The following is a 19,694-nucleotide window of genomic DNA, read 5'->3' on the forward strand; positions in this document are numbered from 1 at the left end:
AGCACAGCAAGGTTGCAGATATATAATTTTTATGGGCTGGATAACCCCTCTTAAGCTGCAGTACATCAATGTAGGGCTCTACCGTAATCTAAGTTTGGCTCAAAGACCTATAGACTCATAGGTCAGATACATCTAGCCAACATACATTTATTTATTTATTTTTTTATTTATATAATGAAGGAGCCATCCAGTCCCACAATGGGTTTTTTTTGTACATGTGCCAAAGCTGGCCCAACGATAGGACAGACAAGTATACCTTTTTTTCTATCTGTTCACTGTGCGTATCCTGCGCCCCTGAGTAGCCATTCACATTTTGTCTCATGATTCAGGAAGGGCTGCTCCACCAATCAGTGACCACCACACCCTGCTCAGTGATTGGCTGAGCAGCTCCTCTTGTATGTTAAGATGGAAGCAGCAAGTCTTACTCTGCATGCTCCAAGCACAGAAAGATACCATTAGGACTAAATTATTTCTATTTTTATGCCATGCCCATGCATCTTTCTAGAACTGGACAACCCTTCAATAAATATGCTTTTTATCACCATACAAATTAATATTACTATGTAGCTTATGTGTCCTTTCTCTCTTCAGGGGAGTCCATGGCCATTTCATGGGAAAACGCCCATGGGCACTTGGAGATGAATGCATTGTGGACCTCATGGCCAAAGTTGTTGGTATGTAGAATATGTTCTTTTTATTCATGATGTAGTAATAAAACAAACAAAAAAACAGCCATGACTATTGTGTTTTACGTATCTATACCCTGTATGTGACTGAAGCTGACAGTTCACAGGTAGAAGTCTCTCAATCTTCATCCTTTTGGGGCAATATGTTGGCTTGATTCACACATACAGTTTTCTTTTTTGTTTTTTTTTTAGTCAAAAAAAATTGGTGTAGCTTTGAAGTTCCCTCCAGTGGAAGCTAGCATGTTATGTTTTCCATCTATGTCTATGCAGGGAATTTGGAGCTATGTAGCAGAAAAAATCCAGGATCGCCATTAGGATATTTTATAATCAGCACCGAATGTATAACCTATTTACCTTTTAAATAAAAAGAATAGGCTATAGATGTTAATCCTGGGAGAAAAAAAGTTAAAATTTTATTGAGTTTGCTAAAACTATACAACTACTTTTCATTCTTTTAAAAAGTAATTCTTTATTGAAATAGAGGTACGCTTCCAAGTTACATGGGGATAAATTAGTCCGGATAGCGAGGAACATTGCCTGTGAGCGAGCTACAGGCTGCACGCAAATACTGTACGGCAATGTGATAAAAACAAGAGGAATTATATACTATTATTTTAATTTTACACATGAATTATGTACACAGTGCTAACCTGATGTTCAGAGTTCTTAGTATGATTAAATCGAGGGGGGGGGGTGTCAAGAGTTCTCTTCTAGAAAAGAGCAATGGTTGCATCTGCATATTCATCGTCTAAGGGACTGACTAAGACTGGCTAAAGAAGTTCTGTACTCTTCCCAAGGCAGATTTGGGACCAACCATGATCATATACTTATTACCTTTTCTTGATGTGACAGTCCCTTTGAGAATTAAGATACTGTTGTTTCCATGGTGACAGACTACAATCCCTGTGTAGTCTGATCTTACAGTCATGTGATATCTACCACTAGAGTAAGTTCTGTACTCTGCTATTCCAAAGGCAGATTTGGGACCTACCATGATCATATGCTTATCACCTTTTGTCGATGTTACGGCCCCTTTGAGAATTAAGATACTTCTGTTTCCATGGTGACAGACTACAGACATACCCCGAGTAGTCTGATCTTATAGTCATGTGATATTTAATTCCATCTTCCCCTCTGTTTTGTTAATCTACACAAAGTAGTAAAAGGGGTAAATAAATGAGAGTAACATAACCAGGATTGGACCAAATACAGTGTTTGTAGTCTGTTGCCAAAGAGACATATGGCAGCTGTGTAAACAAATCAATTAGAGGTTTTTTCAAATAATTGCAACTGAAAATACTGTATGTACTGTAAAAACAGCACATGGCTTTTCAAAGGTACTTAGAAAACTTTAATTATATCCTATTAGAAGCGTTTTAGTTATTAGACCGATTTCCTATGTTCAGTGCGGCACAATTTATGAACACACTGTACGGTATATACAGTACATGGCTCCATGCTCATGCTAAAGGACCCTGCATGCTCATGTACTCATAGTCCAATGAATTAAAGAACTGAGAAATAATTTACAGTAGGTCCACTTTGATGGTGCCTTCAAAGATTTCAGACAAAACCCAATGACTCTTCTTAGGCTCTGTTTAGATTTATTTTTTTTTCCTACATTTAGTGTGAACATTGGGAAATCTCCCAGCTCCCTAAACATGTCCATAGGGGATAAATGTCAGAAATAGGCCGAAAGAACATATTTCTGGTCTCCATTTGGCTAGTATACATCAGTATACCACAAACATAATGTATAAAACAGCATAGTAACCTACCCAATGCCGTACATTGAGATTCTTTAGCAGAAACATATGGCATCTGTCATATCCCAGTGATGTCTTTGCCCATTTATGGACACTATTATTGTGGTTTACCGAAGAAGAAATTCAGGGACCTCCGTCATCTCATCCTCCTAATCTCCCTCTAGATAGCCATCCGATACACAGGGTGCATTATGATTTGTGTAAGGTGACCATCAGTGGTACCACATCTCTGGAAGGTGCTCGGAAGGAGGAGAAGGAGACAGCCAGGCTTTCCTGGTCAGGCACTGATGATGCAGCTTTAGACAGTTACCATTAGTGTTTAGTGAGCATGCTCGGTCAAACATAGTGTGTATCATTATGGTGCTGGAAGCTCCAAAAGTGTTTCAATATTCACGTTACTGTACTGACACATCCTGGTACTTTTACAGTAAACACTGAGTATCTGATATTTTTACAGAAAAAAGTGTCCATAGTTATGTGTCCGTATTCCTCCTGATGCCCTCCGACACGGCATCAAGAGAAGCATGGACAGGTAAGTATGGCCACTTCATAGTATTTTACTATAGCAGCTGTACAGCATCTTAGGTTCTAGAAAATGCCGTGTACGACACATTAGAACTCTGGCGATATGCCAGCAATTGCTGACTGGCAAACCGCCGGAGTTCTAATATGTCTTGCAAATACCTGTTACATTTTTTCGTTCAAATTTTTGCATATTTCTTTTAAACATCCTTTCAATGGTTGAAATATACAAAAATTAGGGACGGGGGCCCCTGGTTAAATACTCGAGTCTCCCATTGATTTCAATAGGGTTTGCTACTCAAGATTAGCATTGAAAAATAGCTTGACTCGAATAACGAGCACTCGACTCTCAACACTAATTACTATATAAAGACTGCCCATATATGGTCTGACCATAAATGGACAGTTACATCAATGGCGCTTTCCCGGGACTTGCTTCTGTAAGCGGCCAATGTATCTCACTGTATGCCTGAGTGTTCCAATCCAACAGAAAAAATCCAACAGAAAGTCAAGATATGATATGGACGGGACTAAAAAAAAAAAAAAAAATGGAATTGTCCAATTTTACAATTCTTGCAAATGACCTTTAAATCTATATTGAAGCTTTGAGACTGATTCTAAAAGACAGCCAAACGTTAGGGAGAAGGGGGTGAAGTGCTGATCTTAGCTTTGTGAAATAGTCTTCGTGGAGCGCGTTGGTTCAATGCCGCAATGAGCTGATTCAGCACAGAGCACTTACCAAGGAGAGAGTTGAAGAGATGAAGTATATATGCAAAAGGCAAAGTGCATTTAAATTAGAAAGATTGGACGACTATTCATTAAGATGGAGGCGGCTGATTTATCTAGCACTATGTAAAGCCTGCTCCCAGCTCCAGCCATTATTAGTTCTGTAAAACTACTCTTCTATTAATCATTTGATGGTGATCAAATCATCTTAACTCCTAGCGGCATCAACTTTAAGATAAAATTAGAAGTTTCAGTATATTTAAACATTTGTAATTTTTTTTTTTTTTATAATTTGTACATTTAGAAAATCGATAGGAAAAAGTAACATTTCAGGTGGGGTAAACTCCAGAATTCCGTACGCTGTACATACAGTATCATATTCACTGCTGTACTCCGTTGAATGAGCCGATTATCAGAAGATCTGGTGGATACAACTCAATAATGAGCCACAAAGGTCCAGCAGAAGACAACCCACAATGCAGGTAGATCTGGAGTCAATTCCTTGTCAGTAGAGCCTGTTTTTTATGGCTCTTGTAGTGGCTGACAATCCTTTGGCTTGCAAAAAAAAACAAAATAAAAATCGGCACACGGCAATACATTTAAAGGAAAATTCCATTATAAGCCTTGGATCCAAATAGAAAGAGTCTTCTGCGACGACGACCTACCTGGTCTTCTCTATTCACACATTTGGTCGCCCCAGAGCAAAAACTTCCCCCTCTCCCCACCTATGTTAGCCTGTATCAAATGTTGGTGTCAAGCCCACGCCTCACGTGGTGTGCCCTGCTCAGTGATGTCACTGGCAACTCCCCTTTGTCTGGGGCCTTGCCAGCTTCCTCCAAACCACTGCTGAAACAATGGATGTCCAGGGGCATATGTACGGTCAAAGACTTGTGCAGAGATGGAGTATTGCACGATTTTTAATATTTACAGAGGAATTTCAATATTTCTCCTTGTGATTTTTTCTTATATCTGCAGGCACTGCCTATCTAACGTTCCCAATTCCAATCCTCGGTGGAGTAATGAGATTCACAACTCTCTTTTGGGTCGCCTGAAAGGACTCCGTCCTCTCTATAACATACTGGGAGATTTTTTTAATTTTACAAAATCTTCTGCGATTGTTAAATGGGAAACATCCTTGCACAAGTCTTACTCTGCGGAGGAGTGGTTACGGGCCTACCAATGGTCTTTCAGATCAGCGATGGCAGTACCCCAAAGGGAGAATCTACTAAAAACTAGACTGCACTGGTATTTTACCCCACAAAAAATACATCATGTTTATCCCTCCTCATCCCCCCTTTGTAGGCGCAACTGTGGGAATATTGGCTCCCTAATTCATGTACTATGGGAATGTCCCTGCCTTACACCTTATTGGTCCTCTGTGAACACCCTGTTAACTGAAGTGCTGGGTATGCAGGTTACTCTATCCCCTGCGCAGGCGATGGTACTTCTGGATCTTCATGACATTCCAGCTGCAATCAGGACCCTATTTTGCAAAATTGTCAATATCGCCAGACTAATTATTACACGCCATTGGAAGTCGCCCACTGCCCCAGCGATCCAGGAGGTAATAGATAGTATACAACACTGTTACACTATGGAACAACTTATTTCTTATTCCAGGATAAGCTCAGATTCTTTCAGAATTATTTGGAACAAATGGACCCTGAGTTCTTACTGTAAGTCTTAGACCTCTGACTGTCCATAAACCACCAATGATGACCTTGGTTTGCCTCCTACCGTGACCATACCTTTACTATTCGCTTCCTCTACCTTTACTGTGTTCTTGTTGTTTTTTTATAACATTATCAGTGGAATCCGTTTTATTCCTGCCCAGTTCTTCTTTGGTTCCTTTTAGGTTGTTATTTTTCATGGACTGTCTGCATTTATTATTTGCTTATCGCGATTGCACCAATACAAAGGGACTTGGATGATGTGCATTGGCCCTGTTGACGAGATCTCCAATAGATTTCAAGCCATTTCAGGTCATTACACCCATGGACATTAGTTATCGCTGTACATGTTCTCTGAATGCAGCCTGTCCGGCTAACCTTTCTTGTTACTTTTCCTGTTACTGTTGTGTGTGTCTTATATACCTAATTGTTATAAAACTGAAAATTTTCAATAAAAAAGTATTGAAATGTAAAAGAAAATTCTAGCGAGAAATTATTTTTTTTCAAATCAACTGGTACCAAAAAAATTATATACATTTGTAATTTAGTATGATGTAGTATGATGATGTTGTAATTTAGTATGAATGATCCTCTGCAATTTCATATGAACTCTTTAGGCAGTTCTTTGAATATATTATTTAGCTTGGTGAGACGCAGACAATTATAAGAACAGATGTCGCCCTTTAAAGTGAGCAATGTAAGGAAACAGTTAATATACTATAAGAGACTATACAATAAAATCTTGCTTTGCTGGGAGCTATGTAAGAGCCACCAGTGTCTGTGTGTGATAATCCCTGGATATATGAGAGGAGACATTACCTACCTAAGTAGTCTATAAAGTGGATGCTAGCACCATTACTACACACTGCGCATTATTCCGCACTCTCTTCTATGCTAATGCATCTTCCTAAACTTTACCAACCCCTATGAAATTGTGAAACTTTCTTTGCTTTTCTAATGGACTGGAATGCCCCCATCCATCTGCCCTTATTATGAGGGGATATTAATCTGTCTGAGTTCTCGCTTGCCCTTTCCAGTATTGTGAAAGTATTAAAAATGCCTGAGTCCTGAATATATTAAGAGAGCTTCCAGTATAACACAAAAACAACATGAAGAACACGGATCAGGACACGGACAGAACATCTTCTACCAGGACTTTGGATTTTATAGCTAAAGTTCTTATAGGATGTAATACGGAACCTAATAGATAAATGGCATCTCTCCTGGGGCCATGATTCATCAATAATATCTGATTTCCCTTAAAGGGGGGATTCTCTCCAGGTTTCCCAGTGTCCTGCTGGTTTTTCCTGGTACCACTGACACTGGCAGCTAATCACTGGCCAAGATGAGAGAGTGATTGGCTGAGGGACCTGTCACTGCAGAGACATATCCGAAGTGTCAGCAGTGGCTGCAGGAGCCTAGAGAGGTAAGTATAACTTTATTATTTTCTATATACTTTCATCAGCCATCACCCATACACCCTGGCTGATCATTATCTTTATTACACGGAGCAATATTTGATCATATTGGCCTGATTCAGCAGATTATTGTTCTGTGTAATAGGGACTTAAAGTGGTATTCCGCTCAAAAATAAATTTTCATAGGTTGCTGCCCATGGTGAAACTAACAATTCATTCTTGTTATTCAACTTGTTATTATCTATTCAGTCTCCTTTTCTCAGTTCTGAGCTGCTACTTTCTTCAAAAGACACAAAAATATCTGTGTGAGCCTTTCTCTCTGTCTCCTCTCCCTGCCTTCTGAGATGGCTGATGTAAACAAGTCCCTGACTGGCTTTATCTGCAACATTTTAACTTCTTTGTAACGTCGGGGGATTATTTTGAGATCAACTTAATGATGAACTTACTGTGATTAATCCTCCCAGCATTAAAAAGAAGTTACAATGTTACAGGTAAAGCCAGCCAGGGACTTGTTTACATCAGGTGGTGTGCACTTAAGTATATAGTGTCTAGCTTTTATTCTCTTTTGATAATTGGTATGTGTTTTTGACATTAAGTTGTGCCCCCTTGTTTTGTGATATTTGTGAGAGATCCCTTATTTGTTAATTGAATATTGTTTACATCAGCTGTCTCAGAAGGGAGGAGGAGACAGAATGAAAAGCTCACACAGAGATTTTTATGTCTTCAGCAGAAAGCAGCAGCTCAAAACTGGGGGAAGGAGACTGAATAGATAATAACAATTATGGAAATAATTGTTAGTCTCACCATGGGCAGGAACATATTACAAGTTATGTTTGAGTGGAATACCCCTTTAACTTTCTGAGATCTAAGGAGAAGAACAGCACAATATCTATGGGGGGGGGCACTTATTTTCCTTATCTCTATAAGTTCTTACTAGTCGCAATATATACAGTACATATGAAGACTGCAGAGTAATGCTCAGCATGTAATATATCCATTACATTACAATCCTTTTTTTGTTTGTTTATTTTTTTTGCTGTTGTTTTGCATGAAATTTCTATTTTTACATGTTTTGAAATGCAATTTGTATGAATCCAACCTGAAAATAACGATATATCAGCTTCTCGCTCACCGAAATCCGCCACTACTTCATTATCTTATTATTCTGATCACCAAATGAGAGAAATAAATAGACTTTCACGTTTATTCCGGCGAGGCATTCAAACTGCGTCTACCATCCCGGATTACGGAAAGCCGTCTTCTTCCCGGCCGCGGTGGAATATTTTCCATATTAACAGAAATTACTGGGCGAAAAGAAATTGCTGAGGTTTCTTTTAATGTTTTTTTTTTTTTCTTGCAGGTGCTAAAGCGGGAGAGGTGGCGTTAATGAATGGGCTCACCGTTAATTTGCATCTTCAGATGGTGAGTCCGCTCTCCCCCAGCTCGGGTCCTTCTACTTTCCATTGCAGATTTTTCTTATCTCTTATGCATGTTCACACAAGAAACAACATTGCTTTCCCTTTCAAGAAATTGTTTTCCTGTAAATCACGAAGCGGATGTGGAACAATAATCGTCTCCAGCCATTCTGGGAAGCTGCCTCTGCGTTGGAGGTTTTTTTTTTTTTTTTTTTAATACCCCAGCAAGTTTTCTCTTCTACTGAAAGCATTTAGCATACAATCCGGATTACTTATAGTTTATACAAAGTCATCTATATTGTGTGCTGAACCATACCTCCCAATATTGCAAACTGTAAATCCATAGCTGCTCCTTCCCGCGGCTTATAAAGCAATTCCAGCTATAACTTCTTTGTTTTTTTTCATCTGTGTTCATTATCGCCCCCTTTGTATGAGATGCAAAACGGGTGGGGGTGGGGAAGTGACAACTTCCCTGAACTTTCTGAAATCTGACTAAATTAAAGGGGAACTCCAGCAAAAATAAAATGCACAAAAAGCATGTAGGTGCACTTATGGGTCCTCCACCGCTTGTTTGACACCTTTCCCACTTGTCTATGCTTCTCTTAGCCCCAGATTAAGACTTTTTCAAATGATCCCAGTTTTAGATCATGGCACCCGGCTGGGAAACTACATCTCCCAGCATGCATTGCACCTCAGATCCGGTCACCATTCCCTGCCCCCCCACTGGCTTGATCTGCTTCTGCTTTGCACAGCAAATACATTATCTGTCTATCTATCTATTCATCAACATAGATAGATTAGAAGGAGAGATGAAACAACAGTGTCTCATTTCCCTTATACTACTCAGGAGAGGCTGTTGTTTTCCCGCCCGTGTCAAAGTGATCACTGTGTGATGTAAGTGGTGATGTAAGAGCCTATTGATGTCTGGGCACTGTGCCTAAACAGGTCATTAGTCTGAAAGAGTACAATGCCTGTGTTCTGCCATACAAGTCCCACTATACATAATACAGATACTGTACATTCAGAAATCTACCCACTGACTTTACTAATTTTCTGCAACCCAATGAAGGGGTACTCTGGAGATAAAAAAAAAAAAAGAAATCCTTTCACATCAGCTGATGTCAGAAAGTCATACAGATTTGTAATTTACTTCTATTTAAAAATCTCAAGTCTTCAAGTACTTATCAGCTGCTGTATGTCCTGCAGGAAGTGGTTTATTCTTTTCCAGTCTGACACAGTGCTTTCTGCTGCTGCTCTGTCCATGTCAGAACTGTCCAGAGCAGGAGAGGTTTTCTATGGGGATTTGCTACTGATCTTGACAGTTCCTGACATGGACAGAGGTGGCAGCAGACAGCACTGTGTCAGACCACTTACTGGCAAACGTACAGCAGCTGATAAGTACTTGAAGACTTGACACTTTTAAATAGAAGTAAATTACAAATTTGTATAACTTTCTGACACCAGTTGATTTGAAATATTTTATTGCGTACCCCTTTAAGGTCAATGAGTAGCAGTAATGAATACACAGCAGACTAAGGCTATGTTCACACTAGGTAAAACTACGGCCATAGTTCTCGCCGCAGAACTACCGCCGTAGTGTGTTACATAGTCTATTTTCAATGGGATCCCGGCCGGAGCGTACACACATCGTATACGCTCCGGCTGGGATCAATGCGGCGCCGGAAAAAACTGACAGGTCAGTTTTCTGCGGCCGGAATTCAGTGAATTCCGGCCGCAGAAAGACCTGTCAGTTCACACAGTGAAGCGAGCGGCTCCGGCCGCTCGCTTTACTGTGTGCTATGGGAAGCTCCGATGCGGGCGCATCAGAGCTCTGCGGCCGAGATGATCCGGCCAGAGACCGGCCGTTGCGTGACCCGGCCGGGGTCACGGAACAGCCGGTCTCATACGTAGTGTGAACATAGCCTTATGGTGCGTTTACACAGGCAGATTTATCTGACAGATTTTGGAAGCCAAAGCCAGGAATGGATTTGAAAAGAGGAGAAATCTCAGTCTTTCCTTTATGACCTGGTCTCTGTTTATAGGCTGTTCCTGGCTTTGGCTTCAAAAATCTGTCAGATAAATCTGCCTGTGTAAACGCACCATAAGCATATCTCCAGGATGTGAATCATAAAGTATGCAATAGAAAAGTCTATGTGCCTCCATGTAAAAATAATAATAAGAATAATAATATTAATTATAGAAAATTGTGAAATTCTGCACAGAGCATATGACTTATACATGAATAGGTTCGGTCACAATGTAATTCACCATGCTGCTATGTTTTTCATCCATTCTTTCCTCTGGTTGCTGGATACAGGCTCTTGTATACCGCTCCATTCAGTATTCCTTTGTATTTGTTTTTACAGCTCTCCTTTTACAAACCTACAAAGAGTCGCCATAAGATTCTCCTTGAAGCTAAAGCTTTTCCTTCGGACCACGTAAGGACCCTCCCCCCCAATCTACTAATGAGCTCTTAATGGAGATTTTTGTGTATTTACCGCGGTGATAATCATCTTTCCATAGCAAATCCACCTCCCAGGATTCTATAGGGCTCCATTTATTCCGGCTCAATAGAAAAGCACACATGACAAAACAGGATTGGATTTGCTCATTGATTTCAGACTACTTCTTAAAGCCATTGGTGGCCGCCTGCGCCCGGGACCCGCACCGGTCCCACATCGCTGACAATTACTCATGAGGGTTCTAATGCAGAATGAGAAATCAATGCGGAGCATGAAGCTTCCAAATGTCATGTGTTTATAAAGGAGCAAACACTCCTAGACCTGTCAGATGGGGTCCCAGCTACACTGAGATCCGTTTCCCTATGTCTTCAAACTGTTTATTTTTTTCTTACCTATAAAACTATATATATATTTATTTATTTATTATTATTATTATTATTATTATTATTATTATTAAATACTTCTCAAGCCTCCAGTGCTTATCAGCTGCTGTATGTCTTGCAGGAAGTGGTGTATTCTTTCCAGTCTGACACAGCGCTCTCTGCTGCCACCTCTGTCCATGTCAGGAACTGTCCAGAGCAGGAGCAAATCCCCATAGAAAACCTCCCCTGATCTGGACAGTTCCTGACATGGAAAGAGGTGGCAGCAGAGAGCACTGTGTCAGACTGGATAGAATACACCACTTCCTGCAGGACATACAGCAGCTGATAATTACAAGAAGATTTTAGTTTTTAAAACAAAAGTCATTTGCAAATCTGTATAACCTTCTGACACCAGTTGATTTGAAAACTTTTTTTTTCCTCCGGAGTAACACTTTAAGTGTTAGCAAAGCAGTCCTTGCACAACTAATTCCTCTTTTGGCTAGACGACTCTCCCTCTTGGAGCAGGAATTTGACTGTGAACAGGGGGTGTAGCTATATGGGCTGCAAAGGGGGCGGTTGCAACTGGCCCAAGAGCCTTAAAGGAGTTCATAAAGTCTCTGCCTCCTATATGAGGGAGCCAGTACTATAAATGAAGCATTCAGGGCTCCTGTGCTAGAGGCCATCAGCTAAAAAAAAAAAAATGTGTGTGTATCAAAAATTAATAGCTATAAATTAAAAGCACATTACAAATTTAATGTAGAATCCTTCCCCTTTAAATCGTATTTGACTAAATAGAAATTTATTTTGGAGTCAGTTCCTTTAACTGGGGATAATAAGTCCGAACAGCAGCAAAAAATCAATGTCCCTTCTGCAGGAGACAGGAGCAGAACACAATTGCTGTCCATGGAAAATTGTACTCTGTGAATTGACCTACTTTAGACTACAAAATATAAAAATCCCCTTTCAGGATTATCCAGAATTAGAAGATCACAGTTGCCTTCTTCCTTAGTTGCCATTCTTGTCCTCAGTTTGCGTGCGGCACTGCAGCTCAGTTCCATTAAAGTGAATGAAGTTGAGTTGTAATACCGCATAAAATCTGAGGACAAAGGTGGCGTTGTTTTCAGAAGAGGGACACTATTTTTTCAGATCCTGGTTAACCCCTTTAAGGCATAGTTGCGGTTTTGCCGGGACTGTCCCGATTCTGAGGAGACAGCTCCGGTAAAACAATGTCGGAAGCTCTGCCTCTTCCAGCACAAGTGCTGTCACTCATGCAGAGCAGGGAGAGGGGTCCCTGGGGGACTAGAGGAACCATACTGGTGAGGTAAGTATAGCTTCTTCTTTTTTTTTAACTACAGATGAACGGACAATAGGATGCTGAAGGGGGTACTGGTATGATGATGAAGGGACAGGAGGAGGATTAAGGGGTGGTAGTATGATGGTGGAAGGGCAGGAGGATTAAAGGGGTAGTACTGTGATGATGGAAGGACTGTAGGATGAAGGGGGTAGTAGTATGATGATGGAGGGGCTTGGAAGATGATGAAGGGGTAGTATTATGTTGATGAAGGAGCAGTAAGATGAAGGGGGTAGTAGTATGATGATATGGGGTGTAGCTGCATCTCAGCCTTCTCTGAGTGGAGTGTGTAATATACTGGGAACCTGAAACTGGGGTGTGTGATATACTAGGGACCGAATACTGGGGTGTGTAATATACTGGGGACCTGATACTGGGGTGTGTGATATACTGGGGACCGAATACTGGGGTGTGTAATGCTCCTTTTGTAGTGTTCTGTCTGTAAATTCTAACTAGAAAAATCAGAACCCATACCCATGATAGGCCACACCCCACAGAGACCACACCAACAACAAGCCACACCCTTTTTTACCGCTAAAGTGTCCCTGAAAATTTTTGTTTAAATGTTGGCAACAATGCTTTAAGGTTATGTCCACACTAAGGAAATTACGGGGATAACTTACTGTGGAGTCTATGGGACGGGCAGACACCGAAGCGGAAGTGCGAGGGGACGAGCGGCAGAATCCACAGCAAGTTATCCCCGTGATTTCCTTAGTGTGAACATACTCTAAGGGACTGTCTCATGAAAGCAATATATTTTATACTGAAATCCTGGCAATCATCTGATCAGCTTCAGGAACATCATGCCACAAACTCCAGATCAGCCAGTTCGCTATTACATAGTTGAATAGGCATCTCTGTAAGGAATAGACTGACCCCTGAATCCACCAAACAAAACAGGAAACTCCTTTTATAGGTATTATGGGGGAGATTTATCAAACATGGTGTAAAGTGAAACTGGCTCAGTTGCCCCTAGCAACCAATCAGATTCCACCTTTCATTTTCCAAATCTGTGAGGGATGAAAGGTGGAATCTGATTGGTTGCTAGGGGCAACTGAGCCAGTTTCACTTTACACCATGTTTGATAAATCTCTCCCTATACATATAAGATCATACAGGGCTCTTTCTTATGACAATCCATGTATCAGGAGAAGATGACTGGGTCAGGTTTTTCAGATTCCCATTAACTGACAGCGAGCAGACATGTTACACCTAATAGAAAGACAAGATAAAGCTATGGAACTTTGCATTATAGTTACATTACAATGGACACTGGGTATGTCGCCTCATAAGGTCTCAGCCACATATCTGTGAGTGAGACCATAATGCACTGTACTGCAGGGATGTTGATAATTCAGGGACCATACAGTTTTGGAGAGGATTAAAGAGGTATTCCGAAAAAAAAAAAAATATATATATATAATATTGTTTTGAAAATCAATTGGTGTAAAAATAATCAGATTTGAACATAATTTTTTTTTAAACCTTTCAGTACTTATCAGCTGCTGCATGCTCTGCAGGAAGTGGTGTATTCTTTCCAATATAATAGTAAAAGGCAAGGTGGACACCGCCTATTGTAGATATGCATAACAAAAAGGGGTGCTACAACTTGCCTGAACACACAATATAGTAAACCAAGAAAAGAAGGCACAAATAAGAAACTGTGCGCACCCAAATAGAAAGCAAATACCAAGGTTTATTAATAAACAGTACACAAACAAGCTAAAAACAATTAAAACCTGATTGGCATCAGCCTAAGGGTGTTATTACACAGGCCAATGGGGCCGATAATAACTGTAAACGAGCGACGATCTGGGCCTATTACACAGCCCTATAATAGTTTAACCCATCGTTACCCATGTCCTTGCAGCCCTTGCTTAAACTGTATTACCTATCCATGGTCCGGGGCTCCTCTTGTGCTCTGCTTCTCCCCGGGTCCCGCACGCTGCAGCTTCAGAGCGCTCAGCCAATCACTGGCCGCGGTGGTCCCGGCCTGTGATTGGCTGAGCTGCCTGTCAGCTGAGACAGGCCGCTCTGAAGCTGCAGCGTGCGGGACCCGGGGAGAAGCAGAGAGCAAGAGGAGCCCTGGACCATGGATAGGTAATGTATACAGTTTGCATATAGTCAGCCACCGGACACGCACTGCTATTAAACCTATGTCAACGATCAGCCGATGTTCGTTGTCATTGGCTAATCGTTGTGCTTATTACATGGAGCGGTAATCGGCCAGATAGGGCTGATTCGGCCGTTTATCCTTCTGTGTAATAGTACCCTAACATAGAGGATGTGCACCCCACTGTATGGGGATACCAATATCCCACCAAGGCTACCAGACACGGTATATATGAATTATCATACAATTATCTACATACAAAAATCTACCAAATGAAGGATGAAGGTATAACGCACTGCATACAGTATCAAAGCTGAGTGGGTCAGAAGAGGAACCTATCCCCCCTCAAAACCCCATACAACCTGTAAGCCACTTGTCCCAGTAGAACAGTAGAGTGAGAAAAACTTCTTTCCAGTATGATGCAGTGCTCTCTGCTGCCACCTCTGTCCATGTCCGGAACTGTCCAGAGCAGGAGAGGTTTTTGATGGGGATTTGTTCCTGGACAGTTCCTGACGTGGACAGAGGTGGCAGCAGAGAGCACTGTGTCACACTGGAAAGAATAAACCACTTCCTGCAGGACATACAGCAGCTGATAAGTACAGGAAGACTTGGGATTTTTAAATCAAAGTAATTTACAAATCGCTTTTTGAAACCAGCTGATTTTTTTTTTACCCCTTTATAGTCTATGGAGCTTAGATGGTAACTGCCGGTCTGTTACAATGTACTGTATGAGCGTAGATAATCCTCTATGAACTACAGGCAGCAGGAGAACAAATCTCTTCCCAGTTGTAAAAAAGGGACAGAAGAAAGAACAAAAATCTTTAGATGTCTTGTTCCTGGCGCTGTTCACTCATGCAAAGAAGTCATTTCCACAGTCGCGGGTTTTTCAGTTAAAGGAAATTTTTTTTATTAATAAGTCTCAGAAGGATGATGCATTATGGGGAACAATCACCTTCATCAGATCAAGAGGCAGCCGCAGATTGTTTCTTTGTTACTCCTCTCTCGCTCTTGCAAATTGGAGGGTTCTGATTCTCATTGAAGAGACGCACTAGTGTACGGAGACTTATTTTCAGGCAATGATCCATGGGAAGAAATTATGCAAATGAGCTATCTTCCCGAAGGAATAAAGCTATCTTATAGTGGCCAAAACAAAAGGAATCACCCGGCTGTGTCAGGGGTCTCTGGAGCAGGGGGCTGGTTTTGGCTTACACGGGCAAGTTCTTATCTGGAGGAGAGTTAATTTGCATATATTTTACCCATGGAGCAATGCTTCACAAGGTCTCTTCAATAAGAACATGTGCCCCTTTGAGCTGTATGTAAAGTTGGTCACATATTATTGCTGTCAGCTAATAGATGTGATCTATTGATTGGCATGGCCGAATGTTCATGTTTTCTCTGTGGGATGGGGAAGGCGCTTACGTCTCCCAGAACAATAGGGTTGGGTTGTGAAAATCTAGCATGTCCATCCCTTCTCCCCCCAATATCATTTATCAGTGGACAGTCGGGATGCCACTATATACCGCAGGAGACTTTAGTCCACATTGTATAGGCACCTTAAAGGGGAGCTCCTGTTTCAGCTTTTTATGCCTTAAAGCGACTCTGTACCCACAATATGTCCCCCCCCCCCCCCCCAAACCGCTTGCATCTTGCACCGCTAGCTGCTTTTAATCCAAGTTCTGTCCTGCGGTCCCTTCGGCAAGTGATGCAGTTATTGTCCTAAAAAAACAACTTTTAAACTTGCAGCCCTGTGCCAAACTGGCGTGGTCTATAGTATCTGTGCAATAACTTTGCACCACCCCTCCGTCTCTCCTCCCCACCCTCCTCATCGTTAGGAATACCACTGGCAGGATTTTTCCTATTCCTCTGCAGTGAACATTGCACAGGTGCCTTAACGGTCCAGCCCATGTGCCGTGTTCTCACAGCTGATGAATAGGAGACAATCTGCCTGGAGCATTCCTAATGATGAGGAGGGTGGGGAAGAGAGATGCAAAGGGTGTGCCAGCCTAATGCACATACACTCTAGGCCACGGCCATTTGACACAGGGCTGCAAGTTCAAAAGTTGTTTTTTAGGAAAAATAATTGCATCCCCTGCCAAACGGACCCCAGGACAGATCTTGGATTAAAAACAGCTATCTGAAGGTACAAGCGGTTTGGGGGGGGTCAGATTGTGGGTACAGAGTCACTTTAAGGCCCTATCACACCAAGCAATTATCGTCTGACATGCACAATGTTGGTTGGGACATTGATAGGGACGACGGACTGTTGCTCTGTGTAATAGGAGCAGACCACCACTATCTCCTATGGGTTCCCCAGATGATCTAATGATCCCCCCGCAGCCCCTCTTTGTTCTTACCCACTCGCTGTTGGTGCATGTAATAGCGCGGGCAGCAAGCAGGGAACAAGGAGCAAACAAGCACTTATATGACAGGTCAGCGCTCGCTTGCTCCTCCAGATCGGCCAGAGTAAAACAGCCTTTATCTTAAGGATAGGATATAACAAATAAGATGGGGTAACGGGTTCCAAATGTTGAGACCCCCACTGATCCAAAGATTCGGGATCTAGAGATGGGAATACCCCTTTAAAGTGTCCAATGAACCTGCTGATATCCCTCAGCAGCTTTTTACCTTATGTCCGCAGTGGTGTCATTGTTATTTCTCTGTGTTCTTGTATTGTGGAGCTTTTGGGTAACTGCACATATGCAAATCGCCGGCTTGGAAACATAATGGCCGTTGCCTGTTCGGCCGGAGCACCCATCTACTATGCAGATTCATATATGTATAGTTATGCCGCTTGTTGCCACACATGTGCAGGGAAGAGCTCACGTTGGAGACAGCCTGCTCCTGTGCATGCCCGATTCTCCGTGTGCTTCTAACTATGCTGGTGTCTAGAATCGCTACTCAGCACCCTTTTCTGGATCTTGGACGTCGCTGACAATGTAAGTATGAGATCCAGAATAGGGTGCTGAACGTGCTTGTTTTTTTACATTAGCACAGTCATAAGCACACAGAGAATCGGGCATGCGCAGGAGCAGGCTGTCCCCAATGTAACCTCTCCCCTGCACATGTGCGGTAACAAGCAGCATTACTATACATATGCGGATATGCATTGTGGGAAGGATGGGCGAGGATGGGGGTGGTGGTGCTCCAGGTGGACGGGCAATGCCCATAATGCTCTTAAGCTGGGGATTAGGGTACTATTACACGGAACGATAATCGGCCGAATCTGCCTAATTTGGCCGATTATCGCTCCGTGTAATAAATACAACGATCAACCGATGACAACAATCATTGGCTGATCGTTGGTATAGGTTTGAAACTATAATTGTCGATGCGCTGCTGGCGGCTGACTATATACATTACCTATCCAGGCTGCAGTCTTCTTTTCCCCGGGCCCCACGTGCTGCAGCTTTAGAGCGGCCTGTCTCAGCTGACAGGCCGGGACCTTTGCGGCCAGTGATTGGCTGGGCAGCCCATCAGCTGAGACAGGCCGCTCTAAAGCTGCAGCGATGGGGAAAAGAAGACCACAAGAGGCAGCATGGATAGGTTCATTCCATGGAACATGGTGTAGTGCCCCACTGATACCACTAGTGGCCGCCATATCAGGAATTTGCATAGCGCTTGCAAAATAACTCATATTTCCCTTACGTTCTTCAAAGTAGTTTCAGTGCATCCTTCTCTTTAGTGCAATGGCGTCTATATAGTTATCTGTATATCCTCCCTTACATTATGTGATTGTGTCTCGCAGTACGCTGTTGAATCCCAGATTCGTCTTCACGGCCTGGATGTGGAGACAAGCATGCTCCTGGTCCATCCCCGCAAGGTTCGTACCACTCCGTGCTTTTATTTTCCAGTTTCTCTTCCAACTCCTTAATCTCTTCTTTACCCTTTATGTTGTTTTTTTTATGTTCTTTTTTATTTCAAAGGTCTGTGTGAGATCAAGAGAACAAGCTAACAATGTAGCGTTTGATAGCCGGGGTCTGGATGACTACAGTGCATAGATACAAGTCTCTGGGGAATTAAAAATGGATGATATCATTATTATGCGGGGTTCCAAGTTAATTACTCTCTAGGGAAATAAAAGCCTCGCACGGAGGGAGAGCGGCACTTTATGGTTAATTATAACTCCTTTCAATGCCTTGTAATTAGCAATCATATAAAATAAGGAGGTTGGCAAATGTCAAGGTGTCATTTCAAGTGCGGCCTCCTACTCCATTAGCACAACGCTTCATATAAGCCAAACCTTTATGGTGTCTGTGCCTCCATCTAGGAGAGTCATTCCCCTTAATGGGTAAATCCAGCCTGGAAGACGAGCTTGTTTTTATAATATAAAGAAGTTCAAGATTTCTAATGTATTTGTATTACAGGTCGGTGCATTATATTTCTGAGACAGAACTCCAAATCTGAATTCATAGATGCAGATTTCAATGATAAAATTCTGTCTGCCGACAGCCGCCTCTAGGGGGAGCTGATGAGTTTACTGTATACTGCTTTAAAATTGGAGTTAAAGGGCAACTCCAGTTATTTTATTTTTTTTATATCAACCGGTACCCTCAATGTGTAAACAACATCCATTAAAAGGGGTTATCCAGCGCTAGAAAAACATGGCTACTTTTCCTCCTCTCTTGTCTTCAGTTCAGGTGTGGTTTGCAATTAAGCTCCATTTACTTCAATGCAACTGAGTTCCAAACCACACCCAATCTGAAGACAAGAGAGGGGGAAAATTGGCCATGTTTTTGTAGCGCTGGATAACCCCTTTAAGCTTCAGAGCTCCCCCTAGTGGTAAATGCAGACAGACTTACATATTGTCAAAGACTTTGCCCACACTATTAATAGTTACAGACGTAGCAGCCACCAAACTCACCTGTAGGTGTATCATGCCATGGAAAGTAATAAGGCTGAGCTGCTCGCTTCCACAGGAGGATCTCCACACTTCTACAGGATCCTTGGTGACGATGGACACCGGAGGAGAGCCGGAAATTGTCTGATCAGAAGCAGAGTTGATCAACTAGCAGTGGGTTAAAATGAGAGGGTTTTCAGTATAAGGATAGGACATGGGGGGGCTTGTATTACCAAATCTTGCTCATTTACTGAGTTACAATTTTTATAAACCATTAACTTGTCTTACCAAACTGCAGGTCCCCAAAAAAGTACAGACATAAACAGGGACTCCTGTCTTTGAGTGGTGTCCCTGCTCCCGCAATGT

General features: G+C 42.0%; 1 protein-coding gene across 2 annotated transcripts in view; it reads left to right on the forward strand.

Annotated features, from left to right (window-relative positions):
- Positions 1 to 19,694, forward strand: part of KYNU (kynureninase) — a 75,439-nt gene that overhangs the window by 14,774 nt on the left and 40,971 nt on the right. For both annotated transcript variants that reach the window (XR_011364511.1, XM_069982661.1), the window contains exons 4-7: positions 592 to 674; positions 8,149 to 8,210; positions 10,570 to 10,641; positions 18,237 to 18,311. Coding sequence is in view for 1 of the 2 variants with exons in the window: in XM_069982661.1 (XP_069838762.1) it covers positions 592 to 674; positions 8,149 to 8,210; positions 10,570 to 10,641; positions 18,237 to 18,311 (292 nt within the window). In the remaining variant the exon portion in view is untranslated. The remainder of the gene's footprint in view (positions 1 to 591; positions 675 to 8,148; positions 8,211 to 10,569; positions 10,642 to 18,236; positions 18,312 to 19,694) is intronic.

This window comes from Dendropsophus ebraccatus, chromosome 9 (assembly GCF_027789765.1).
Source record: "Dendropsophus ebraccatus isolate aDenEbr1 chromosome 9, aDenEbr1.pat, whole genome shotgun sequence".
Classification (NCBI taxonomy): domain Eukaryota; kingdom Metazoa; phylum Chordata; class Amphibia; order Anura; family Hylidae; genus Dendropsophus; species Dendropsophus ebraccatus.